This window comes from Chionomys nivalis, chromosome 2, assembly GCF_950005125.1.
Source record: "Chionomys nivalis chromosome 2, mChiNiv1.1, whole genome shotgun sequence".
Classification (NCBI taxonomy): domain Eukaryota; kingdom Metazoa; phylum Chordata; class Mammalia; order Rodentia; family Cricetidae; genus Chionomys; species Chionomys nivalis.
The window spans coordinates 82752996-82779129 of NC_080087.1; the positions used below are offsets into that span (position 1 = coordinate 82752996).

Consider the following 26134-nt stretch of genomic DNA (forward strand, 5'->3'; position numbering starts at 1 on the left):
CTTTCCAGGTTAGTTCCAGTGCCCCTTGGTTACCTGCAGGACCCACACAGTATCACTGGGCTCGAACAAGGCGAACCTGGTGGTGGTCTCAGAGGTGGGCTGTGTCTCTCAGAAACGTCAACAAACAGCCTGTGTGGAGGACCGGAGGGCCTGTAGTGACTTGAGAAAGGAATAGTTGGAGAGTTCTGCCAACCGCTGCTCTCTGAGCCCGGGAAGCAGGGGGAGGGCTTCCAAACACAGTCTCAGAGTAGGCTGAATCCCTCCCTACGTAGGGTGCAGTGGGCTGAAGCAAAGGAAGGAGGCCTGTCCACCCTTTGCTGGACTCCAATGAGAGTTTTGTTATGTTGGGTCCGGGATCACGCAATGATGGTGGGACAGACCACCGAAATCTATTAAACCAGGAGCAAGCTTTATTCCAGGAAAAGGAAAAAAAATCACCACGAGGCACACAAAGCTTTCAGCTATAGCTGTGAGTACAGCCAGAGATGGGGCTTCTGTAGCTGAGGCCATGGAGGCTGGTTTGGGCCTCCTCTTATAGTAAAGTCAAGCATCAGGTGTGGGTCAAAGGGCTTTTACAGCCTCGAGGTCAGGCTTAAGTCACATTGCATTTAGAGTTTTACAGCTTTTGGTCTTAGGACGTTAGGATGTTAACTCGGGATGTTTGCGAAAGCCTGTGGCTGACACAACCGCTTTTCGCTGTCCCCGAAAGAATGCGAGGTAGAGAGTAGAGTCACGTAGGGGCAGTTAGAAGTTAAGGGAATGTGAGCAGAGGGTCCCATCGAGGCAACCATTAGAAGCTGACCTTTGTCCCAGTACCTGCCTAGCAGGGAAGCTGGGAGGCAGAGACAATTGTTCAAAGTTTACCTCTGTCCACCTGGCTGCCAGATGTCTGAACTTAAGGCAGAAAGGGTTTGTTAAAGGTTAACAGTGGCTGCCAGCTTCATTTATTTATTTTCTCCCAAAATGTGTTTGGGCTTACGGCTTTATATTCCTATATTCCTGGACCGAACCCTTCGTTTCTATATCCTATTCCTGGGCTCTTCAGTTAGTTTCTCTTAACGTTCTGTTCATTCTTTTTACCTGCCGGAAACTCTGAGGTCTATTTGCACAATGAAGTTTTTTTTAAATCTATGTTTAAAGTTTTAGCTATTGAGATGCTTTTGGCTATGAAAGCCAGACATTGCCAGATCCCATTGCTGGGAGGAGGCCAAATAATGGACCAATTTCTAAAGGAACTTTATAGCTACTATTTGAAGTTTCGGTCTGGGAAGTGAATGTATCTATGTGTGAGTGCCTATACTATCTCCTGACAGACTGTATCTTGGTGAAGTCTGTTTTCCCAGAGTTCGCCAGGGTGCTGGTTTCTTATTTGGATTCCTTCCTGGGGAAGGGCTCCCTGTTCTGGATTTTTGTGAGCACAAACCTGACATCTGGCTGAGACCCCCGCACCAGGCTGTCCACTCTAGGTAGAACATCCCGTGGTCTGAGCGACTCAGAAAGTTCTGTGGGCCCCAGATGAACAGCCCGGTGAAGGTCAGTACCAGAGTCCCGCAGGTTGTTTCTGGGAAAACTGAATTCCCCTGTGGTGTCCTCCACTGACCTGTGGGTTTGAGCTGTCCATTTTTATTTACACAGAGTCTCAGGCAGAGCTGGGCTGTGGTCATCAGGGCCTCAATAGACTCCACTGGTTTTAGGCTCTGTAGCGGGGGACAACAATTTGGAGGGGAAGCCAAAGAGCATCTAGGAGGACCAAGGCTTTTTGATGTCTTTTTTCCCTTAGGAAGGATCATTCTCTAAAGATCACACCGTGGGCATATCCGGCAGTAAGAGCACACTGGCTGATGGTCCATGTGTATATGGTGGTGGACTTTCCTTTTCCCCATCTGAGGGCCTGGGTCAGATCAATCACTCCTGCTCTCTGGGCTAAGGTCCCTGGTTGAGACCCAAACCAGTGCAGCTAAAGTAACTCCTACAGCTCCTACGTACCCACCTGGTCTCATCTTTCATCTTGTGACAGTCACGGATGGGCACCTGTGTCATCAGCTCAGAGGGTAGCCAAGGTGATGATGGTGGGGTCCTCAAACCTGATTCCAGGGTAGGCCAGGAGTCGGGCCTGGTATGGGGTGACACATTCAACAGCCAATGATCTGGTGCTCCTCTGAGGGCTTCCACTGTGTCCTGGGTGCTGTGAGTACAAGATCCTGGCCCAGAGTTAACTTGTTTTCTTTCGTTAATCTGGCAGAAGCGGCCGCAGCTCTTGGACAGGTGGGTCACCTGTAGTGACAGGGTCCAGTCATTTGGACAGGTATGTCATGGGGTGTTTCCATGGCCCTGGGGGTTAAAGCTTGGTTAAAGCCCCATTTTGTCTTTTGATTCATGGACAGATGAAAAGGTTTCGAGACATCTGGAAGTGCTAGGGCTGGAGCTGAGGTCAGAGCTGCTTTTAAAGCCTCAAACACCGGCCGGGTGGTGGTGGCGCACACCTTTAATCCCAGCACTTGGGAGGCAGAGGCAGGCGGATCTCTGTGAGTTCGAGACCAGCCTGGTCTACAAGAGCTAGTTCTAGGACAGGCTTCAAAAACCACAGAGAAACCCTGTCTCGAAAAAAAACAAAAATAAATAAATAAAAAATAAGGCCTCAAAAGCCTTTTGTTTAGTCTCAGTCCAAGACAGGGGCTCAGTGACCCTCTTTGTGCTGGTACACAGAGGCCTTGCTATTTCTGCAAACCCCAGTATCCAGAGGCAGCAATGTCCAACTGTACTTAGGAACTCTGTTTTTTTTAAATATTTATTTATTTATTATGTATACAATATTCTTTCTGCGTGTATGCCTGAAGTCCAGAAGAGGGCACCAGACCTCATTACAGATGGTTGTGAGCCACCATGTGGTTGCTGGGAATTGAACTCAGGACCTTTGGAAGAGCAGGTAATGCTCTTAACCACTGAGCCATCTCTCCAGCCCCCAGGAACTCTGTTTTTGTTTGATTGCTTGTTTTTGTTGTTTTGTTTTTGAGACAGAATTTCTCTGTGTAGCCTTGACTGTCCTGAAACTCACTCTGTAGACCAGGCTGACCTCAAACTCCGAGACCTGTCTGTCTCTGCCTCCTGAGTGCTGGGATCAAAGGTACGCCACCACCGCTCAGCTTTGAGCCTGTCTCTTAGTCTTAGTAGCTGGGATCTGAAGGATGGCAGCAATCCTACTCTGAGACAGGCTCCTTTTGTCTCTGATGTGCAAAATTGGGCTTCTTAGCTAATACTGTGTAGCTCAAGGTCTGTAACTCTTGTAGGAGTCCCCCAGGAAATCTGTTGGCCCAGGAAATCTCTAAGGGAAGGATAGGAGGTCTGTGTCTAGTTTCCTTAAATCCTGGGGCAGCCTGGACCTGATGTGTTGCTCACTGTAACCTCCCTCGGGGTCTGTCCATTTAAAAGCTAAGATGGGTTGACTCACCTTTGCCAATGGGAGGCTAAAGAATGCATCCTTCAGGTCCAAGACAGTGTACACCGGCTTCTCCAGAAGAACCAGCCTCATGAGAGTCAGAGGTCCCAAGTTTCTTCATAAGCAGGAGAGCTGTATTTCAGGGTGACTGGCAGGGCCCCAGGATGCTCGTCTCTCCGAGCCAGGAAATATGGACTGCAATTTCCCCCTTTGTTTCCAGGGCCATTGGCTACTGTTTAATCTAGACAGAGGTAGCTGAGCTGGTTAGTTGAACAATTTTAGGAGCTTGGTGTTGGGCCAATCCTGGAGGGTTGGTTTCTGTCCATAACCCTGGGGATCTTTGTTGTCAATCTGAGAGATAGTTCAACTGTATCCTTTAATTGGAGAAAACACTTTCAGCTCAGAGATCTTCTTCTGTAGAGGGAGACACCTACATTTTTCTGGATGTGTCTGAGTCTAACTGAGTGTCATCAGCAGAGAAGGTGACAGTGGGTGTCTTTGAGTCTGTGTCTCAGCAGAGAAGGTGGTGGTGATGGTGGGTGTCTGTGAGTCTGCTGTGGGAAAATGGTCTTTGATCCGGTCACTTGTATTATTTTTAATAAAATGCTGATTGGCCAGTAGCCAGGCAGGAAGTAAAGGTGGAGCTATCAACACCAGAAAGGAAGTAGAGGCGGGGCAACCAGAACAGGAGAATTCGGGGAAGAGCAAAGAGTCAGTCTGCAGTTGTCACCGAGACACAGAGGAAGCCAGACACAGAGCAAACAAGATGTGACTGCCTCGCCGAAAAAGGTACCAAGCCACATGGCTAACATAGACAAGTATTATGGGTTAATATATGTTATGAGTTAATACGAAGCCTGAGCTAAGAGGCCAATCCATTTATAATCAATGTAGACCTCTGTGTGTTTATTGGAACTAAGCGGCTGTGGGACCTGGTGGGACAGAAACCTCAGTCAACATGAGTCTGTATGTCATCATCAGAGAAGGTGATGATGACGGTGGGTGTCCGTGAGTCTAACTGTATCTGTCTCTCATCAGACAAGGTGTGGTTTTCAGTTTATGCAAAGGTCTTGTCCTAATCAGTTCCCTGTTGTTAACCCTCCTTCGAGCTACTAGGAACTACTTATACCTTAAAACATTTTTTTAACTTTTATAACTTTTTTCTATTATCGGGGACCAAGTGGGCGACCAAGGCCTGCTCTTTAGTGGTCTTTAATGGTTTAAGAAGGATCTAGTGGATTTTGCTTAAAGTCTCCTCAGTCAGTGTTAAACAGGAGGGAAAATCTTTTCTGTCCGAGTCACACTGTCTGGCAGCACTACCCCTGCCCACCCGTCCAGCCCAGGGCCAGTTTTGTTGTTAGTGGTGGTGGTTGTTTTGTTTTGTTTTTACTCTTTCAGAGAATGGTGGGTTTTGAGTTTTCCAATTATACAGATCATTGGTTTACAAACAGACATAAATCATGAAAGAGAAAGGAGTGGAGATTTCTTTTTTCCTTAGGGCTGAGCCCTGGAGAAATTTCCACCTTCTCTGAGGCTGCATAGAGCAGGCAGGGATGGAGGGAATGCTCACCTGGGGAAACCCCTCCCCTTCCCTGTGTGCACTCATCTCAGATGGGAGGGGATTGTGGGTGAGAGACCAAGCCCCTTCCCACCTCTTCACAGAGACCAACCCTGACTGTGAGCAGGAGCCAAGCAACTAAACAAACAAGAGATCCTGTTTCCATCGTGGGACAGGTGGAGGGTTTTTGGGTTTCTCTGGATGATCTGGCAGAGTCAAAAGGATTTGGGTCTCCGGTGGGATTGGGCACAGGTCTTAAGTTGGGTGGGGGAGGGTCTCACACCAGAGAAAGCCACTGGCGAATACAGTGAAACAAAACTGAGAGAAACACATGCAAGGAGAGAGAGAGAGAGAGAGAGAGAGAGAGAGAGAGAGAGAGAGAGAGAGAGAGAGAGGAGAGGATGAGGGGTGGCCACCACACAACCACACACCTAAACAGAGGGATCCATGGTGTCTCATGTGAATTAGCAGCCATGTCCGACCTCGCCTGTGTTTCCAAACAGAAGGCACCTGAACCAGACTCACCTCTGGAGGTGACAGACCAGGTGACTTTCAAATTTGTTTCCTTTTGGGATGGAGGTGTCAGACCTCTCTAAAGCTTTAGGCAGCAACTGATCAAAAGAACTCCTGGCAGGCGGATCTCTGTGAGTTCGAGACCAGCCTGGTCTACAAGAGCTAGTGCCAGGACAGGCTCCATAGCCACAGAGAAACCCTGTCTCGAAAAAACCAAAAAAAAAAAAAAAAAAGAAAGAAAAAAAGAAAAAAAAGAACTCCTGGGGACCTGGAACACCTCAGCTTCCCCACCCCCAGAGTTCCCTGACCACCGTACTCTTCCTGCCTTCAATGGGCTCTGAGACCCCAGTGTCTTGAGGTCTGGCCTCTGGGATCTCGGTGGACCCTCCAGAGATATTGTGGGGTATTCACCAGAGAAGACTGCCCAGACATGGGTCTGAGCCAGTAGAAAGCTGTTTGGGACCCCAGTGTAGCTCCAGCCTTCCTCAGAGCGAGCTTTCAAGCACCAAAACCGGGCTCTGGGCTGACACTTCAGTTAACAAGAGCCGTCAGCCAGAAGCACAGCTGCAGAAGCCGCGACGCACTGGTGTTTACACCCTCTTTACAGAGTCCCTGTGGGCGTTGATGAATTTGGCTCTGTTTAGTTGGCAGGTGGTGCTGTCCATGTGCTGAGCTTTACAGCCTGAGTAGCATGTCCATCATGGAGTCAGCTATGCTAAAAAGGTCTGGGGCCCGTTACACTCTGTAGACCAGGCTGCTCAAATCCTCCTGAGTTCTGGGGTTAAAGCATGTGTCACCGTGCTCAACTTCTGTGTATTTTTAAAATGTATGGTGTATGTGTGCTTCTGTGTGAGTGTGTGCCATGTGTATGTGGGCACCTGAGGAGGCCAGGAGAGGGGCTTGGTTCCCTTGGAGTTACATTTGGTTGTGGGCTTACCGGTGTGGTTGTTAGGATTTGAACTTGGGTCCCCTGGAAGAGCAGTAACCGGCGAGCCATCTCTCACCAGTCCCGTTTTTTATAAGAAACTGAAAGAAAGCCAGGCAGTGGTGGCGCACGCCTTTAATCCCAGCACTCAGGAGGCAGAGACAGTGGATCTCTGTGAGTTCGAGGCCAGCTTGCACATACCTATAAAATGAGAGCACTTGGGGGGACCTGGGATTCTAGGTCAGCCTTGGGTTACATTGAAAATTTGAGGCTGGTTTGCAAGTCCATAGCCAAACTGTGCTCTGTGAATCTCTGTGGAAAGAAAGAAAAAAAAAAGGAGGAAAAAGGGGAGGAGGAGGAGATGGAGGGAATGAAGGAATGGAACAGGGAGAGAGACACTTTCCTACTTTCTTACATCATTTGGGAGTCGAGGCTAGGAGGCCACAAGCTTGAGGCCAAAGTGAGACCCTGGTTAAAAAAAAAATAAACCAAACGACTGGAGAGATGACTCAGTGGGTAAGAGTGCGAGCATGCTCAGATCCCTGCACACACTTTAAAACAAACAACAAAAACCAAAAAACCCAAAAATACCCCAGTGGTCATGGCCTGGGTCCCCAGCACTCGGGGGCAAAGACAGGAGGGTCACCCAGGTGTGCTGACTTCCATGTGCATACACCCAATCCTCCACACAACCAAGAAACAAACAATGCTTTCTATGAATTAAAATGACACACTTTAGAGGTTGGGGATTTGGCCCACTAGACAACAGTGCTTTCTCTGGAAGCTCCAAGTCCTCAGTTTGAATCTCTAGCACCCACATAAAAAGCCAGACTTTTCCAGGCCTGGTAGCACTCAGAAGGCAGAGGTAGGAGGATCTCTGTGAGTTCGAGGACAGGGTTACTCAGAGAAACCCTGACTTGAAAAACCACCACTATCACCACCATCACCAACAACACAAGAAAAAAGAAAGAACAGAACAGAACCAGACTTAGTCATGCCTGCCTGTAGCCCCAGCAATGGGGCCTGAGACAGGGGGATTATGAGGACTCTCTGGCCAGTCCAGCCTATCAGAAACAGGCTAACTTCTGGTTTACTGAGAGACCTTGTCTCAAAGCAGGAAGGTGGAGGGCAACAGAGGAAGACATCCCATGTTCTGCTCTGGCCTCCACATATGCAAGTGCATGCACACACACTGCACAGTCTCACACACAACAATACACTCATATATACAACACACACACACAGAGCTCACTCATACACCACACACAGAAACCATACAGACACGCACACACCTCACACACTCACACACATGCACTCACACACACCTCACACACTCACACACATGCACTCACACACACCTCACACACACCTCACACATGCACATTCTCACACACATGCACATTCTCACACACATGCACACACACCTCACACACATGCACAGTCACACACACCTCACACATATCTCACACACACTTTCATACAATGCACACATACCTCACACACATGCACATGCACACATACCTCACACACTCACACACATGCACACTCACAACCCTCTCACACAATGTACACTCACACACTCACACACATGCACACACACGCGATATAAAAGAGGCTGCTTCTGCTCCTTGACAGACTGATATATTTGCTTCCATTCTGCCGTTGTAAAGAGTAGCCAAATAATGCAGATATTAACTGCTAATTAACCGTCCTTGAAGCCTCCGGAAGCCAGGTTCGCACTGACCTCAGACAGCGTCTGAGTCTAGCGTCTCTCCCTGGTCCTCAAGCTGCTGCATCCAATGGAGCCTGTCTGCTTAGCTCAGCTAAATGTTTGTATCAGACCCCAGGAGGTCAAGGTCAGTTGTGACGTTCTGACCAGAGACGCAGGAGAAGAGAAGTATCTTGACTGAGGGACACCCTGTCTCCCACGTACCAAGATGGGACTATGAGACAACATGACAACAGTGCTCTGTCTTCTCAGGGGCGGCCCTTGAACAAACCCTGGCTCCTTGTGCTCCGGCTTCATCCTTCCTCCCTCCGTCCCTCCTTTCTTTCTTTCTTTCTTTCTTTCTTTCTTTCTTTCTTTCTTTCTTTCTTTCCTTCTCTCTCTCTCTCTCTCTCTCTCTCTCTCTCTCTCTCTCTAATTTTTATTTTCAGCGAGGCTTTTCTCTGTAGCCCAGGCTGGCTGGAACTCATGGCCCCTTTGCCTCAGCTTCCTTAACGCTGGCTGTATAGACACACCAAGCCTCCAGATCTGGTTAGAATCCTGGCTCTCAAGAGCAGAGCTGAGGTTCTAGAAGCCCTTCTCTGCCTCATGAATATGCATAGTCCCTATGAGGTGACTGAAAGTTGAAATGAGGAGCCAGGTTGCACATGCCTTTAATCCCAGCACTAGGGAGGCAGAGGCAGGTGGATCTTTGCGAGTTTGAAGCCAACCTGGTCTACAAGAGCTAGTTCCAGGACAGGCTCCAAAGCTACAGAGAAACCCTGTCTCGAAAAAAAAAAAAAAAAAAAAAAAAAAAGAAGAAGAAGAAGAAGAAGAAAGAAAGAAAGTTGAAATGAGGACTGAAGGTGTAGCCCAGCATTCGAGGGTGCAAACCCTGGGTTAGCTGTCTTCACGAAGCTGGCACGGTACACCCGTAATCCATTCAGGAGGTGGAGCCCAGAAATTCAGGAATCCTGCCTGTCTGGTGGGCCCAAGGTCAGCCTGTGCTACCTGAGACCACATCGTAAAAGCTAATTCATTCTAATTCATTCAGGGCTGGAGTTCCCTGGGTAAGAACACTTGCTGCTTTTCCAGAGGAACAAGTTCTGGGGGTCGGACCCAGGGCTTCATGCATGCTGAGCAGGCTTCTGCTGAGCCACATCCCAGCTTAGGTGTCGGCTTTTCTCCCCAGCTAGCCCTGCCTCCCACTTCCTCTTGGACACAGCTACCCCTCAGAGTCTGTTTCCCAGGAACTCGATCTATTATGTCACGGTAATGTAAGTAAGTATTTGTCATTTAAGTCACCAGCCAGGGGCCAGCAGTTGTCTCAGTGTGGAAGCAGTTGTCTCAGGGAAGCCAACTGGGAAACAGGATTTGGTGGCACACTTCCATGATTCCAGCATTCAGCAGTGAGGCAGGAGGATATGGAGCCCTGGTTGGCACGGAACTTGCTCCGTAGACCAGGCTGGCCTTGAACTCACTCACAGCGATCCTCCTGCCTCTGACACCCCAGTGCTGGGATTAAAAGTGTGTGCCACCAAGCCTAACCCACACAATGTCATTTTTTGAGAAGATTATGTGTATGAGCGTTTCACCTGCTCGTATGTATTTGCATCAGGTGCTAAAGGAGGTCATAAGACAGCATAAGACCCCTGGATGGAGTTACAGACAGTTGTGAGCTGCCACGAGGATGCTGGAAACCAAATCTAGGGCCTCCAGAAGAGCAGCAAGTGCTTTGAACCCCTGAGTCATACTTCCAGCCCCTCACACTACCCTTTAAAAAAACTAAAAGGGCATTTATGGCCAGAGATTCCACCGTTCTGCTCTCAGAAGCAGCAGCCTTACTGAGCCGCCATGGAGGAATTCAGGAACCAGTCTCCACTCGTGTGCTCAGTGACTTATGAATCGGCAGGGCAGATGTTAAAAATGAGTTCAAATTGTTTGAGTCTGTGTGCAACGCTGGCTAAAATGTGTTAGATTCAGGGTTGGAGAGATGGCCCTGCAGTTGAGAGCACTGACTGCTCTTTCAGAGGACCCGGGTTAAATCCCAGCACTCACATGGCGGCTCACAACTGTTTTTGACTCTGGTTCCAGGGTACCCAACACCCATGGCAAACATCAATGGTCATAAAATAAAAAAATGAATAAATTTTAAAAAGCAAAAATATTTTAGATACTTCTGCCCTACTTTGAGTAGAGTGCAGGGATGTGGTCCATCTTGGGGGATGGTGTGCATTGTCTTGATCCTGCCTTCACTAGTCCCTGAAGCCGCCTCCAGGACTGTCACAGTAGGGTTTCCCAAGGACACGGTCAAGTTGACCTCAAATGAACCTTGTATGAAAGGTACATTCAGAGCACAAATCTGCAACCTCATCGACTCACAGAACAGGTTGTGTGGCTGTGCTTGTGCCTGCCTGTGTCACCTGGAGCCACTTCATCCAAGCTCTGCTCACCATTCGTCCTTCATTTCCAAACCCGTGAGGCCAACTCCATCTGTTACCGGGAATGGCCTTGCTGATCCTCCTGCCTTCGCCTCCCGGGTGCTGGAACTAAAGCTGTGCACCCTGAACCCAGTTTATTCAGTGTCGGGTTGAGACCCAGGGCTTCTTACATGCTGGGCGAGAATTTTACCAACGGAACTACTTCGCAGCCTTTAAGGACAGGCTTAATGCCCCGAATTCAGAGAAATTTGTCTTATGCACGCATCAGTTCTGTCTGGTGGGTATTGGCAGCTGCTAAGAGCAGGAGGTGGCCGATACAGCTCCACTACTGGATAATCCGTTCCAGTCCTCACTACAGCTGGATGTGCGGAGCACATCTTCAATCCCAGTACGCGGGGCGGGGGCATCAGGCAGACCCATCGCTTGGCTGTGCTTGTGTGTTACTCTCATTCTCCGAGGTAGTCTTAGTTAACTAATTTGTGTGTGTATGTGTGTGTTTGTGTTAACTAATTTAGCAACACCACGGAAAGAGAGAGGCTAGCAAAGATTCCCTCAGGAGGGCCTTGGGGCGTGGTTGGGCGTGGCCAGAGACTGCAGCACTGTAATTGGCGGGTCTGAGTCTAAGGGGCGGAACCAGCCTTTAGGAGAGCCACCGGCTGGAGAATAAGCCACTGGTTCCTTCCTAAACACACTAAGTGTGCCGATTGCCGGAGGGGGGGGGGGGGACACGACACACGGGACGACATGTAGGGGATGCTGGGATCTAACAACGACAGGCTTGTGGGTTCGGGAGGTAGAGAAGTGGTAGAGGCTTGACTAGCATGTAGGAGGCCCCGCATTCATCGCCAGCCCTGGCAAAAACAGAAATAAGAGGCAGGAAGAGAGGGTGAAAGGCAAGTTAGAGACACCCACTACTGTTTAAAGAAAGGGAGGCACCTGACGCTTATGTGGGTCAGCCCAAAGCATACAGCCCTTTGCCCCACCGTTCAGCCTAGGCAGGTCTGGAACTCGGGCTCCTCTGTTCTCTTCCTCCCAAGCGCTGGAATCACAAGTGTGAAGAGCACATACACTTGGCTTCAGACAAAGTCGGTGACTGAGGTTTGAATCAGACACCTGTCATGTGGAGGCCTGTGTGACCCTGGCAACTCCACAGGAAGAAAACTTTGTGGGGTTTTCTTTCTTTGTTGTTTTGTTGCAGGGTCCCTTGTAGTCCAGGCTAGTCTGAAATTTGCTATGTAGCTGAGGCTTGAATTTCCGATCCTTCTGCCTCACAGAACCCCTGTTGTTGGCCATGGTGCTGGAAGGGAAGGGGTTGGATGGAAGGCTGCTGAAAGTGTGAGAGACATCTCAGTGTCACCAAGGTGACCAGGCTCCTGAAGGTGGGGGGTTCTACATTGCCAGGGATCTGCCTACATCTGTTGCTGGGGAAGGGGCCCAGCATCTTGGGCATGGGTGAGCACAGGGCAGGATTTCTGTAGTCAGTCCTGCCTGGGTGACCTAGCTGACCACAGTCTACTTGTCTGAGAGCCAGCAGAGAGGCCTGGAGGAATCCTGCATCCTCGGTGAGTGATGGATGCCGCGTGTGGGCTGCAGTGTCAAAAAGTGGAGTTGACAGACAAGACCAGAAATGAAAGGCAAAATCGGAGGCAGAAGCAAGCTAGGGGTGGTGCACATGCCTTTGATTCCAGGCAGGCAGATTCCTGCGGGTTCAAAGCCAGCCTGGTCTAAACCTTGTCTCAAAAAAAAAAAAAAAAAAAAAAAACCAGCAACCGAAATACCCCTCCCCCAATAAAAAAACAAGCATAAACAAAGACACAGATGCAGAGAGAAGCAAATGAAAACCATTAAGGGGCTAGCATGTGTTGTCACTTGTCATCTCTATGTGGGGGGGGGGACCTGACACAAAACAAAAAATCCAAACAAAGATTGTCTCCCTGTGAACTGGCTCAAACGGCAGAGTACACACAAGGCCCTGGGTTTGATTCCCAGCCCAGCAGGCTACATAAGACTCGGTCAAAAACGACAAAACAGAAGCCCAACACACACGAGCAGATCTATCACTCGAAGCCTGAGGCAGGAGAATTCAGAGTGGCTAGCCTCAGACGCTCAGTGAGACCGTGTATGAAAATGAGAAGTAAACGGAGGGCTGGGATGTGGTTCCAGGAGAGAACACCTGCCTACCAGGCACTGCTCCCCAAAGGACAGACAAGGAAACCGGGAGGCCGGGGTGGTGCTGAGATGTGGCAACAGGAACAAGCAGGCAGAAATCCACCCCCACATTGACCTCCTTCCCCGCACTCCCGTGGTGGCGGCTGGTCCTTCTAGGTCTGCCTACCTTTCGTGGCGCTGCCGGTCATTAAGCTCTCAGCTGGCCACAACTGAAGGCTCCACGCCCCAGGGAGGAAACCACTGAAGAGGCGTCCCTGCTCCATCGCACTCCAAACCACCAATTAATATTAACAAGGCAGAATGTTCCTGGCTGCCTAAAGACCCCCAACGGGGTACAAATGGAACAGAAGCCCCGCCTCGTGACTCAGGAGGTTAAAGGGCTTGGGTCCATCTGTGAGTCCAGAGTATCCGGATGGAGAGTGGCGACAGGAAGGTCACCATCCAGCTGGTGGAGGACGGGGCCGGGGCTGGAGTCAGGGACCCGCAGCTCTTTAAGGGCCAGAACTACGAAGCCATCCGGACAGCCTGCCTGGAATCCGGGATCCTGTTTCGTGACCCTTACTTTTCTGCTGGTCCTGATGCCCTTGGCTATGACAAGCTGGGACCCGACTCAGAGAAGGCCAAAGGGGTGGAATGGAAGAGGCCCTATGTAAAGTGGGGCTGACCTGGGGCCTGGGTCTGCGGGAGGAGGGGTGTGGCCTGGGTTCTTGATCCCTGAGTCGAAGGGAGGAGGACTAGGCCTGCTTTCCTGGGTCTGAGGGAGGAGGGGTGCGGCCTGGATTCTTGATCCCTGAGTCGGAAGGAGGAGGGCTGGGGCTGGGACCTGGGTCTGAAGGAGGAGGGCTGGGGCTGGGACCTGGGTCTGAGGGAGGAGGGCTGGGGCTGGGACCTGGATCTGAGGGAGGAGGGCTGGGCCTGGAGCCCTGGGTCTGAGGGAGGAGGGGTGGGCCTGGAGCCTTGGGTCTGAGGGAGGAGGGCTGGGCCTAGACCCCTGGGTCTGAGGGAGAAGGGGTAGGCTTAGACCCCTGAGTCTGAGGGAAGAGTCTGGGCCTGGGTTTCTGGGTCTGAGGGAGGAGGGCTGGGGCCTAGGTTTCTGGGTCTGAGGGAAGAGGCTGGGCCTGGACCCTGCTTCTGAGGAAGTGGGGCTGAATGGATAACAAAAGGCTCAGCCATGAGGTTGGGGGCGGGGAGAGTTCAGGAAAGCCAAGCTCCTACCCACAGGCCCTCATTACCTAGGTGTCAGGGACCTGGCTTCTCAGTTGCTCCAGTCTTCCCTTTCCTGGTTTCACCAGAGTCTTCGTCTTCCAGGAGTTTTGTGCTGAACCCCACTTCATCTGTGAAGACATGAGCAGGACAGATGTGTGTCAGGGAAGCCTGGGTGAGCCCCCAGACCCAGGGTCTGGACAGCTCCACACCTCCGTTTTCTCCCCTCTATCTTTCCCTGTCTTCTTGAGTTTGCTGGTCCCTTGGTCCCTCCTCATCTAATCCAAGCCTATCCCCTCCCAGGAAACTGCTGGCTTCTTGCGGCTGCCGCCTCCCTGACACTGTACCCCAGACTCCTGTACCGCGTGGTTCCTCCTGGACAAAGTTTCCAAGATGGATACGCGGGGGTCTTCCATTTTCAGGTAGAGCTCAGTTCCTCGCTCCATGCCTCAGTTTCCCCCGTGATAGAAGGATGAACTTGTTTTCACAGTTCTCCCCTGGGGGCTCGGATTCTGGAATTTGGGAAGTGGTAGACAGAAAGGAAGACTGGACTCAGGCATCCTGGAAGCTGAGCCCACTCCTGCCCTTTCTTTCCCCTAGCTCTGGCAGTTTGGCCGCTGGGTGGATGTGGTGGTTGACGACAGGCTTCCTGTGCGTGAGGGGAAGCTGATGTTCGTGCGCTCGGAACAGAGGAATGAATTCTGGGCTCCTCTGCTGGAAAAGGCCTATGCCAAGTAAGAATGCCAATCCCTCCCAGCTCTCACCCCAAGTCCCAGGAACAGGCCCCAAGCTATGTGGAGTACCGACATCTGGGGTCCTCCAGACATACAACTGAGGACCCCAAATCAAGTCCTAGCAGCCAGGGTCCTAGCATCACAACACTCTCCTAGAACTTTCATTATTTGGTATGTTATTTGATATTTTCTTGAGAAAGGACCTCACGCAGCCTCGTCTGCCTGGGTACTAGCTATGTAGTCAAGGAGGCCCTGAACCTGACGTCCTTGCCTCTCACTCAGGAGTGCAGGGGTTACAGGTTTATGTAGTGCTGCGGCTTGAACCCGGGCGTCATACATGCTGGGCAGCCACACACTGTACCAACTGAAGTATATCCCCATGCTGTGGAAACTCCTTTATTTATTTACTTATAGTCATTAGGGAGCCCATACTGGCCTCAAACTCATAACTTTTCTTTGTTGGACTCTTGTAGACATGGGTTACAGGCATGCACAACTCCTGGCTAATTTAGGAAGGGTGTGTACGTGCAGAAGATGGAACCCATGACCTTGTTCATGCTGAGCCACGTCCCTAACCCCTTACTGGGGGATTCTAGGCAGGGGCTCTACCACTGAGCCACACTCCAGCCCCTCACTGGGGGATTCTAGACAGGGGCTCTACCACTGAGCCACAGCCGAGCCCCTTACTGGGGGATTCTAGACAGGGCCTCTACCACTGAGCCATGCCCCAGCCCCTCACTGGGGGATTCTGGGCAGGGGCTCTACCACTGATACATACTCCCAATCTGTGAATCTTCAAATCTTAAAGGTCTCCCCTTTTGACATTTCCCACATTCTTTTTTTTTAAAACATTTTTAAAAATATTTTATTTATTTATTATGTACACAGTACTCTGCCTGCCTGTATTCCTGCAGGCCAGAAGAGGGCACCAAATCTCATTACAGATGGTTGTGAGCCACCATGTGGTTGCTGGGAATTGAACTCAGGATCTTTGGAAGGGCAGGCAATGCTCTTAACTGCTGAGCCATCTCTCCAGCCCTCCCACAAACATTCTTAGAAGTCCACTGATACCCATATTTCCTAAGGATCCTGAAATCCCATGCATCTATCAGGCTCTGGATTTGCTAAATCCTATTCCCTGAAGGGCCTTGAACCCCGTTCCATCTCTCGTGATCCGTGAGACATCCACAGCACATCCTCTCCCATCTCAGGCCGTGGAAGCCCTGACAAGTCCCCATAGGCCCTGCCTTCATAGCCCTCCAGAGCCTCAAAGGTTCATTCATGAAAGGCTGACAATTCTCGCACAGCTGGGCCCATGGCCTCGTATCGCATTGATTCTAGAGATCACAGGCCTAACCCTGTTAGAGCTTCCCGCTTCATCTCTGAATATTTCAGGGATTGAGCCAGGCTTGGTAGCCTACACCTGTAATCACAGTACTGAGTACACTGAGGCAGGAGGATTACAAATTCAAGATAAGACTGGAATGTGTAGCAATACCATGACTAACAAAAAATAAGCTGAGCGTGGTAGAGAACACCTTTATTTGTAGCACTCTGACAGCAGAGGCAGGCGGGTCTCTGTGAGTGTGAGGTAAACCCGGTCTACAGAGTGAGTTCATGGCCAGCCAAGGCTGCGTAATGAGATCCTGTCTCAAAAACAAGAGGTGTACTGGAGGGGGTTGGAGGGATGGTTCAGTGTTGAGGGCGGTAGCTGCTCTTGCAGGTTTGATTCCCAGTTACAACTGTCTCTAACTTCAGTACCAGGGACCTAATACCTCTGGACACTGCACACATGTGGTGCACAGCCATACATGCAGGCAAAGCATAATAAACATTAACTAATACATAAACCAATACACACACATATATTATACACACACACAAACACACACATAATTGGGATAGCTGCTAGGGACCCCACCTTGATAGAGTCCTCCACCCACGACGGAGATCTTGCTATGTGCCTCAGACCCACCTACACCTGCTCCAACAGGCTCCATGGCTCCTACGAGGTGATGCGAGGAGGTCACATGAATGAGGCTTTCGTGGACTTTACAGGAGGCGTGGGTGAGGTCCTCTACCTGAGACCAAACACTCCAGGTCTCTTTGCTGCCCTTCGCCATGCACTGGCCAAGGAGTCCCTTGTGGGTGCCACTGCCCTGGTGAGAGCCGAGCCCCCAAATGGACCTCAGCTAGACCGTCAGTCAGGGATGCGGTGGGAGGGGAGCAGAGTGTCTTGTCTTTCCTACCTGCTGCTGTTGGCCCTTAGATCCTCACTGGTAGATTCTAGGTCTGTGCTCTACAGGGAAGCTGCACCCTCCACCCCCCACCCCCCCGTTTTACATTTTGTTTTGAGACAGGCAGGTCTAAGTTACCCATATCGGCCTTGAACTTGTGGTCTTCTTGCCTCAGCTTTCTGTGTAGCTGGGATCATAGGCCTGTGACCCAGGGCCCAGGCTTCTCCCTCTCCTTTCTGTGTCTCTTGTCACCCTCGCTGAGCACCTTGGCACAGCTCCTGGGCTGGAAGCATGGAGCAGGGTTGGGAGGCCAGAGAGAGAAGCTGACCAGTCCTGGGAGGCCAGAGAAAGAGGAGGAAGGGAGGGAGGGAAGGAGGGAGAGAGAGAGAGCTGGAGAGAGAGAGAGAACTGGGAGGCTAGAGAGAGAGCTAACCAACCTGTCCTGGGAGGCTGGAGAGACAGCTGACCTGTCCCCGACCCCAGCTTCCCAATCTTGTCCTCCTTCAGAGTGATCGGGGTGAGATCCGCACAGATGAAGGGCTGGTAAAGGGACATGCGTATTCTGTCACAGGTACACACAAGGTGAGTCACACCCATTGCTGGGCTAGGCTAACAGGGGTGTCCCCATGCTACCCTCTGTGAAGATGCCCCCACCCCACCCTCACTGACGACATTGTCTTCAGATGTTCCTGGGCTTCACCAAGGTGCGGCTGCTGAGGCTGAGGAACCCCTGGGGCCGTGTGGAGTGGTCCGGGCCCTGGAGTGACAGGTGGGATGTGCTTGGGGGGGGGTTGGGGGTGGTAGGTGAGATGGGCTTAGGGTGGGTGGGGCTGACAGGTGAGATGGGCTGAGGGGGCTCAGCCCCACCTGCCTACATCTCACATTGGTCTCTTTAGCTGTCCACGCTGGGACATGCTTCCCTCTGAGTGGCGAGATGCCCTGCTTGTGAAAAAGGAGGACGGTGAGTTCTGGTGAGTTCTCGGGGACCCACTCTACCTGTGGGAGGGACACTAGGACAGAAAGGACACACAGAAATACATGGGTTGGACAAGTCAGGGCTGAAGCAGTAGGAACAGGACTGTTAAGGGCATTGTTTTCAGAGGGTTGGCCTAGAATTCACTACATAGACCAGCATAGCCTCAGACTCAGGCCAATTTTTCTACCTCAGTCTCCCCAATACAGGACTTGCAGGCACGAGCCCACCATGATTAGCCCATGGAAGGAGTCTAAAGGAATTTGGAAACACTGATTTTGGGGGATTGAAAAGGACAGAATCATATTTGGGGCGTCTGAGGAGGCTTAGTGACATTTGGGGCTTTCCATATATACATTGTATTTACTGCATCTGTGCAGAAATGCATGGTGGTGAGAGACCACCTTTCACTCGGTTGTCAGGCTGTGTTTTCTTGTTTGTTTGTTTGTTTAACTCTTTACTCTTTGGGGGCCCACCATCCAGTCCCAAATGAACACCGAGACTCTTACTTATAAATACCCAACCTTAGCGTGGCTTGTTTCTAACCAGCTTTTCTTAAATTATCCCATCTACCTTTTGCCTCTGGGCTTTTACCTTTCTCTATTCTATGTCTTTCTTTGCGTCTTCCTTCGTTGCTGGCTGTGTAGCTACCCCTGGGCGTCCTCCTCTCCTTTTCTCCCCCCAAAAGGGGCCTTTCTTCTGCTCAGCCCCCACTAAAGAACCCTCGCTACACACGCACACGTAGTTCCTCCCTACCACTTCCTGTCAGCTAGTTGCTGACTCAGCCTCCTTACTCCAAGTTAATTTTATTTACTCAAATAAATGTCACATGTCTTGGCACCGTTAACAAAAGCAGAGAAACAAATGTAATACACCTATACACGGTTAAAATAATAGCGCGCGGGGCTGGAGAGATGGCTCAGTGGTTAAGAGCATTGCCTGCTCTTCCAAAGGTCCTGAGTTCAATTCCCAGCAACCACATGGTGGCTCACAACCATCTGTAAAGAGGTCTGGCGCCCTCTTCTGGCCTTCAGGCATACAGACAGAATATTGTATACATAATAAATAAATAAATATTTAAAAAAAAAATAATAGCGCGCAACCAAAGGTGAGCTGCGACGATAGGCTTTACCAGCTCCGTCATCTTCTCCGCCCTACCTGAAGATTTTCTTTTTTTTAAAATATTTATTTATTTATTATGTATACAATATTCTGTCTGTGTGTATGCCTGCAGGCCAGAAGAGGGCGCCAGACCTCTTTACAGATGGTTGTGAGCCACCATGTGGTTGCTGGGAATGTAACTCAGGACCTTTGGAGGAGCAGGCAATGCTTTTAACCACTGAGCCATCTCTCCAGCCCCTACCTGAAGATTTTCTAAAGTTAATTTGAAGATATTTGGGAGTTTAAATATCCCCAGTAGCGGGTGGGGCATTTGTCAGGACTCGGATGACTTGACAAGGCCTCAGACCTTCAGGGTTTCTGGAGAGCGGAGCTTATATTGGCAGTATTTAAGGAACTGGGAGCTTTGTGGCAGGAGAGCACTTCTGGGGTCCCTCAAATTGGACTCCGGGGTGACTAGTCATCTCCCATGGTCGGTGCTGTCCAGGATGGAGCTTCAGGACTTCCTCACGCACTTCAACACGGTCCAGATCTGTTCACTGAGCCCTGAGGTGCTGGGCCCCAGCCCTGCTGGCGGAGGCTGGCACATCCACATCTTCCAGGGCCGCTGGGTGAGAGGTTTCAACTCCGGCGGGAGCCAGCCCAGTGCTGGTGAGGCCTGCGGGGGCCCCTGAGAAGTAAGCTGGGGCGGGGGCTGTGGCAGGCTGGGAACTCCACCTCCTTCTCTTCTGTCAGAAACCTTCTGGACCAATCCCCAGTTCCGGCTGACGCTGCTGGAGCCAGATGAGGAAGAGGATGAAGATGATGAAGAGGGACCCTGGGGGGGTTGGGGAGCAGCAGGGGCGCGGGGCCCAGCGAGGGGAGGCCGCATGCCCAAGTGTACGGTCCTCCTGTCGCTCATCCAGCGCAACCGCCGGTGTCTGAGGGCCAGGGGCCTCACTTACCTCACTGTGGGCTTCCACGTGTTCCAGGTGAGGCCAAGGTCAAGTTGAGGTCTGGAGGGGCAGAGGGTCACACGAGCGTTGTAACGGGAAGGAGGGAACTGGGGGTTCAGGGAGGAGAGCTGTTGTTGAGAGAACTGGAGAGACGGATTCAGGGACAAGGACAGAAAAAGTCAGAGGGCAGGAGGTGACTAAGGGGACTGGGAAGGGACGAGGATATAGGTGGAAAGGAAAGGGCTGGGGAAGCGGTCGGAGGGGACCTAGATCTGAGATTAGGGTGGGGGGATATTAAGGATCGAGAAAAAAGGACGGTGTGAGGGGTGGGGGTGGGGGGGCTCAGGGAGGGGAATCTGCACATTGCGCCCCCCCACTTCCCCGACTTTTCCTCTCTGCAGATTCCCGAGGAGGTGGGTTTCAGATGCGATCCCAGACCCACCCTAGGGCTTGGTCGACCAGCGCTGAAAAACCAGGGACACGGGAGGGCCTGGCTAGACAGTCTGGGTGTGTGTGTGGAGGACCAGGGGGTTGGGTGGGGAGTTTGGGGTGGTGGTGGTGGTCATGGCGCCCCGCCCGCAGCTGCTGGGCCTCTGGGACTCCCCGCGCAGCCGCGCGCTCTTGCCGGGATTGCTGCGAGCTGACCGCTCGGTGTTCTGCGCCCGCCGCGACGTAAGCCGCCGCTGCCGCCTGCCGCCGGGCCACTACCTGGTGGTACCCAGCGCTTCACGCGTAGGGGACGAAGCCGACTTCACACTGCGCATCTTTTCGGAACGCAGCCACACCGCCGTGTGAGCCCGTGCCCCACCTCCCCTGCCCCCAGCCTCACACGGGACACCCCGACCCCGACTCCGGCCCAGGGACCTCAATCTAGAATCATCCATTTAGCCCCTGGTACCAAATCCCGCTCAGGGGACCACAAAGCCCGGCTCTTGCATCCCAGCCACGCCCTCCCTGGAATCTCTGCCACCCATCCTCACCCCGATAAAACCCACTGCCCTTTGACTCCACTCACTTCCTCTGCTGAGATCCCCGCCTGAAATCATCCCCCCACCTTAATTTGCAGGGAGATTGATGACGTGATCAGCGCCGACCTGGACGCCCTCCAGGTGCGGTACTGCTGTGGGCGGGGACTGGACGCAGCGGGTGGGACTTTGGGAGGGGACTGAACTTCTCCACCCAACAGGTCCCCTACAAGCCTCTGGAGCTGGAATTGGCTCAGCTGTTTTTGGAGCTGGCTGGAGAGGTGAGGAGGGGTCCGGGACTGGGGTGTGTGGCCAAATGATGCAAAGCTCCCTCTCTCCCTATATGTCAAAAAAAAAAAAAAAAAATCAAAAAATCAAAAAAACCAAAGAAACGAACAAAACTGCAGAGCAGGGTGCCCTGGAACAACTCTGCATCTTGCAGGCCAGGTTGGCCTCCTTCAGGTGCTAGGGTTACAGACTTGGGCCACCATGCTGGGGCTTTGGGTGTCCCCCTCTACTTCCATGATGCTTTCCAGTTTGTGTTCCTCTGGGCGTGCTCAACGATCTCCCTTGCCACCGGGCTTTTCTCCATCTGCCCCTGCTTTCTCTGGAGGTTCAGACCCCCGGCCAGAGTCTTTCCTAAGTGTCCTCCTCCGTCATCTGTCCACTGTGGGCTCCCACAGCCAGTGTATGGAGCCCTAACCATCGCTGTCGTGACCACCCAGGGGCTAGACCTGCCTCCTCTAGCTGAACCCTCTACCTCAGCACTACGGAGCACAGGGCCTGGCCCAGAGCCTTCATTAGCTAGATGATTGAACCAGTGGCCTCACAAGTAGCTCTTTCTTGACTAGGAGGAGGAACTCGATGCACTTCAGCTGCAGACCTTAATAAGTATCGCTCTGGAGCCTGGTGAGTTTGGCCAGGGGAGGGGGGTCTCTGCAATTGAAGCGGTACACCCAGAGCCTCTATGCATGATGCAAGGGGAACCAGGGCTCAGCTTGAGCTTCCTATGGTCTCATGGTCACATGAGGGCCACAATCACTCACGCCCCCCCCATCCCCGTCTTCCCCTAAGAAGCACCATGTGCAAAGACTTAGGACCCCAGCTTTATTGGCTTTGTCGGGCGTGGACTCTGCACCTGTTCTATAAATGCCCACTGCGGGAGTTAGTCCACATAGCTCTTGCGATGTTGGTCCATATGCAAGAGGTGTCAGATTTCTTTTTTGTAGCTAGGGCCAATGTCAGGACTTCTGGAGAGATTGGGCTTCGGACCTGCGAGCAGCTTGTGCAGTGTTTTGGGGTACGTGAAACAGTGTATGGGGAGGAGGGACAGGGATGCTGGGGTTCCCTCTTGCCTCTCATGGGACATTAATTGTAACCAGATGTCCTCATCTGCAGCATGGGCGGAGGTTGGCCCTACACCACTTCCAGGAACTCTGGGGCCATCTCCTGGTATGGCAGGTAAGGTGAATGTAGGGACCAGCTACCTCCTAGAGCAGTGGTTCCCAACTTTCCTAATGCTGGGACCCTTTAATGCAGTTCCTCTTGTTGTGGTGACCCCAACCATGTTGCTATTTCATAACTATAATGTTGCTACTGTTATGAACTGTAAATGTCTAATATGTAGGATGTCTGATGTGCCTGTAGAAAAGGGCTGACACACAAAGGGTTCTCGACACACCAGCTGAGAACCTCTGCTCTAGACACTAATGTCCTGTGGGCCACCAATGGAGCACTGGACCTCCCATGCCAATTTGGGAGTGAAAAAGATATAATGCGGGGCTGGAGAGATGGCTCAGTGGTTAAGAGCACTGGCTGTACTTCCAGAGGTTCTGAGTTCAATTCCCAGCAACCACATGGTGGCTCACAACCATCTATGAGATCTGGTGCCCTCTTTTGGTGTGCGGGCACACACGGAGTAGCATACTATTGTATAAATAATTAAGTAAATAATGAAAAAAGAAAGATATAATGCTCTTGTCACCCCACTGTGGCCCTCTGAGAGCAGGAACTAGACTGATCCAGAGCTGCTGCTGGTTTCTGTTGGAATCCGTTCCTAACTCAGCTCCTTCTTTGCCCTATGACTATAGACCTGTCACCTCCAAGGAGCCTTTGCTTAGCTACCAATGGGTACTCCTTCAAGCGAGGGGGAAGGAGTAGCTGCAGGATCCTGGGACCATAACCCCAGCTATTAAGCCCTCCCCTAAGCCTTTGTGGATAGAAAGATTTGAACTTGTTCCCAAAGGCCTGCCGGGAGCTTGTTGTCTTGTGAGATACACATGTGCAGTGGTCCTCAGCCAGGAGCCAGAGGAGCGGGGGCCTCAGAGGCCCTCTCTTGACTACTTCACAGTGCAGTATCAGTGCTCAGGGATTTGAGTGGAATTCCCTCCCATCTATCTGCCTCTTCACCCTCCAGGCCACATTTGACAAGTTCGATGAAGATGCCTCTGGGACAATGAACTCCTATGAGCTAAGGCTGGCCTTGAATGCTGCAGGTACGGATGGGGACCTTCCGGGATGCTTGTAAGGACAGCACCTACTCCTCCTCTCAGAACATCCCTCAGCCTGTGGCCATAACCAGACTGGGGCTGTTCCCAAGGCCCAGCACTAACTTCCTTCTGTGGTAGCTCTGGGCACATAACGGAGTGTTTGCTTCTGTGACATGGCTAATGTGTAGGGTGGAATGCAAGGACAGTCATTCTCCAGTCACAGAATATCCCGAAGCACCTTCCGAGGCTACTGCATCACAGCAGAGGAAGTCCCACCCAGGACCCTAAGCCATGGGGAGATGTATGTTAGGGGACTTCAGTGGGATTGCTGAAAGCTTCTGGAAGATGGCTGGGTCCATGCTTCTAACTGTGACCACCAAGTATGACAAGCCAGGGAGATTTGGGGGTGGAACAATTGCCCAGTGGAAGAGATAGACTCCAAGTACGAGATCTGGAGAAAGTGGCCAAGAGTCCAGGAACATGTAAGACATTATCCGGAAGCATCAGAGTAGAAAGCTGGGGGTCAGGGTGTTGAACCCCAAAGAAGCAGGACACAGGATAGACTGGGAGGACACGAGTTCACTGGATCACCTATCCGTCCATCCCCCCCTTCTCTGTGTCCTGTGCTACTCACCCCAAGTGAGTGGCACAAACCAAAGGTTGTTCCACACAGAAGGAACCTGATATTGTCTTCTTAGGAACATCCAGCAATTCTAACAGGTTGGCTGAGGGCTCTCAGGTCCTTCTACCCCATCTAGCCAGGTTTTCCTTCAGCCCGGCCTGGACCAGCATATGTTAATATGAACGGGTACATGAACATCAAAGGGAGTGACCTGCCTCAAGCAACCTAGCTCTAGGCATGGTGTTTGTGTGTGGGGTGGGACCTGGAGTTGTTGAGCGAGCACACAAAGATACAGCGCAAACTTGTGCAGTTATCATTGGGACTGTAAGGGGCACATAGAAGCTGGGAGGAACAAGTCCTCAGGCCTTGGAGCTTCTTGAAACCTCACTGTGATTCTACAGCAGAGGTGACAAGGCCCATGACTATACTTTAGGCGTGGCTTCAGAAGAGAACTACACAGCAGGGTTCTCCAGTGTTTCAGGCAGGGAGACAGCCAGCCTCTGAAGGAACAACCACAAAGCTAGCCGCAACTGTTAGTACCTTGAGAGGCAGAGGCAAGATGGCAAATTGTAGGTCAAGTAACTTTATGTCTCATAAAATACACAAAGGGCTTTGGGGTGGATGCAGTTCAGCAGGAGAGCCCCTGCCTAGAATCCCCCAGTGAGGGGTGGGGTGTGGCTCAGTGGTAGAGCCCCTGCCTAGAATCCCCCAGTGAGGGGCTGGGGTGTGGCTCAGTGGTAGAGCCCCTGCCTAGAGTCCCCCAGTGAGGGGCCGGGGTGTGGCTCAGTGGTAGAGCGCCTGCCTAGAATCCCCCAGTGAGGGGCTGGGGTGTGGCTCAGTGGTAGAGCCCCTGCCTAGAGTCCCCCCAGTGGGGGGCTGAGGGCACAGTGCAGTGGATAGCACTTGCTTAACATGTGCAAAGGCCCAGGTTCTCTCTCTAACATTCCAAAACAGCAACATAAAGCCCAGACTGCATTTGCAGAGTGCTCACCTCACATCTAAGTTAAACCCAGGCTTTAAATCTCACACTTGGAAGGTAGAGGTAGGAGAACCAGTTGATGACCATCCTTGGCTACTTAAAAGGAGTTGGGAGGCCAGCCTCGCTTAAACATAACACAAAACGGAACACAGGGCCAGGGATATGGCTTAGGTAAAATACTTACATATTAAAGTATAAGGGTCAGAGTTCAGAGTTCAGATCTCCAGTGCCCATGTGAAGGTCAGGGGACACTGTAGCCCACCTAAATGCCCAGCATTTGGGAGGAGACAAGTGACTCCCCCAGAGGAAACTTGCTAGCTAAAAGAAAATGGTTTGAATTCAGGATTTCAGTGAGACTTTGCATCACACAGTGGAGTATGACTGAGGAAGACACTAAGTCGGTCTTTAGTGTGCACAGGCACACACACTACATACACCTACCTGCCCTCCCCAATTCAAACAAAAAGCAGCACCACAACCAACACAGCCTCCTCCTAGGCTTCCACCTGAACAACCAGCTGACACAGTCCCTTACTAGCCGCTACCGGGACAGCCGGCTCAGAGTGGATTTCGAACGCTTTGTGTCCTGTGCAGCCCGGCTCACCTGCATCTTCCGTGAGTGCTGCTCCTGGCTGAGTGGGTATGCTGGGGTGTACCTCAGGACTAGTGCTGGGTACTCACCCTGCCTCTCAAACACAGGTCACTGCAGCCAACACCTGGATGGTGGTGAGGGGGTCGTCTGCCTGACCCACAAACAGGTGAGCTAGCAAGAGGGACAGGGTGGTTCCAGCACCATCTTGAGGCCTCTGCTTCAAGGTTCTTTCTCTCTTCTATTCAGTGGTCGGAGGTGGCTACCTTCTCCTAGGCCAGAAGCTGAGGGAGGCCACCCTCCTCCAGGTCTGAGCTGCCCTGTTTGGCACCAGTGGTGGAAGCTGAACCTGGACATGCACCCTCCTGGGGCTAGTCCCAACCCACCCCTGCACAGGTGGTGACACTGGTGTCTTTCTTCTGGTGATGTCTTCTCAAGCACTGGGATTATGGGCCTGAGCTTCCAAACAGAACCGCCTTCTTTCCTTTTGAAGCCTGTGCATATGCCAGTCCCTGTTTAGAAAGGCCCACATCCACACATGG

The 26134-nt window shown here is 51.7% G+C and overlaps 1 protein-coding gene across 1 annotated transcript; it reads left to right on the plus strand.

The window, feature by feature from the left end:
- The first annotated feature begins 13159 nt into the window (after nucleotides 1-13159).
- On the plus strand, nucleotides 13160-26070 carry Capn12 (calpain 12). Its single transcript, XM_057754315.1, has 21 exons — nucleotides 13160-13396; nucleotides 14056-14125; nucleotides 14254-14372; nucleotides 14551-14684; nucleotides 16678-16846; nucleotides 17429-17503; nucleotides 17605-17690; nucleotides 17818-17892; nucleotides 19501-19664; nucleotides 19749-19984; nucleotides 20350-20361; nucleotides 20531-20739; nucleotides 21015-21057; nucleotides 21135-21194; nucleotides 21765-21822; nucleotides 22143-22213; nucleotides 22312-22374; nucleotides 23330-23408; nucleotides 25502-25618; nucleotides 25703-25761; nucleotides 25842-26070. Exons 1-21 carry the CDS (start codon nucleotides 13160-13162, stop codon nucleotides 25866-25868), a joined length of 2163 nt encoding a protein of 720 aa, XP_057610298.1. The 3' UTR covers nucleotides 25869-26070.
- The last annotated feature ends 64 nt before the right edge of the window (nucleotides 26071-26134 follow it).

Coding starts and splice junctions, on each gene's coding strand:
- Capn12 (XM_057754315.1), top strand. CDS start 13,160: ATGGAGAGTGGCGACAGGAAGGTCACCATCCAGCTGGTGGAGGACGGG. Junction 14,373..14,550: donor CGGGGGTCTTCCATTTTCAG/GTAGAGCTCAGT, acceptor TCTTTCCCCTAG/CTCTGGCAGTTTGGCCGCTG. Junction 14,685..16,677: donor CTGGAAAAGGCCTATGCCAA/GTAAGAATGCCA, acceptor CTGCTCCAACAG/GCTCCATGGCTCCTACGAGG.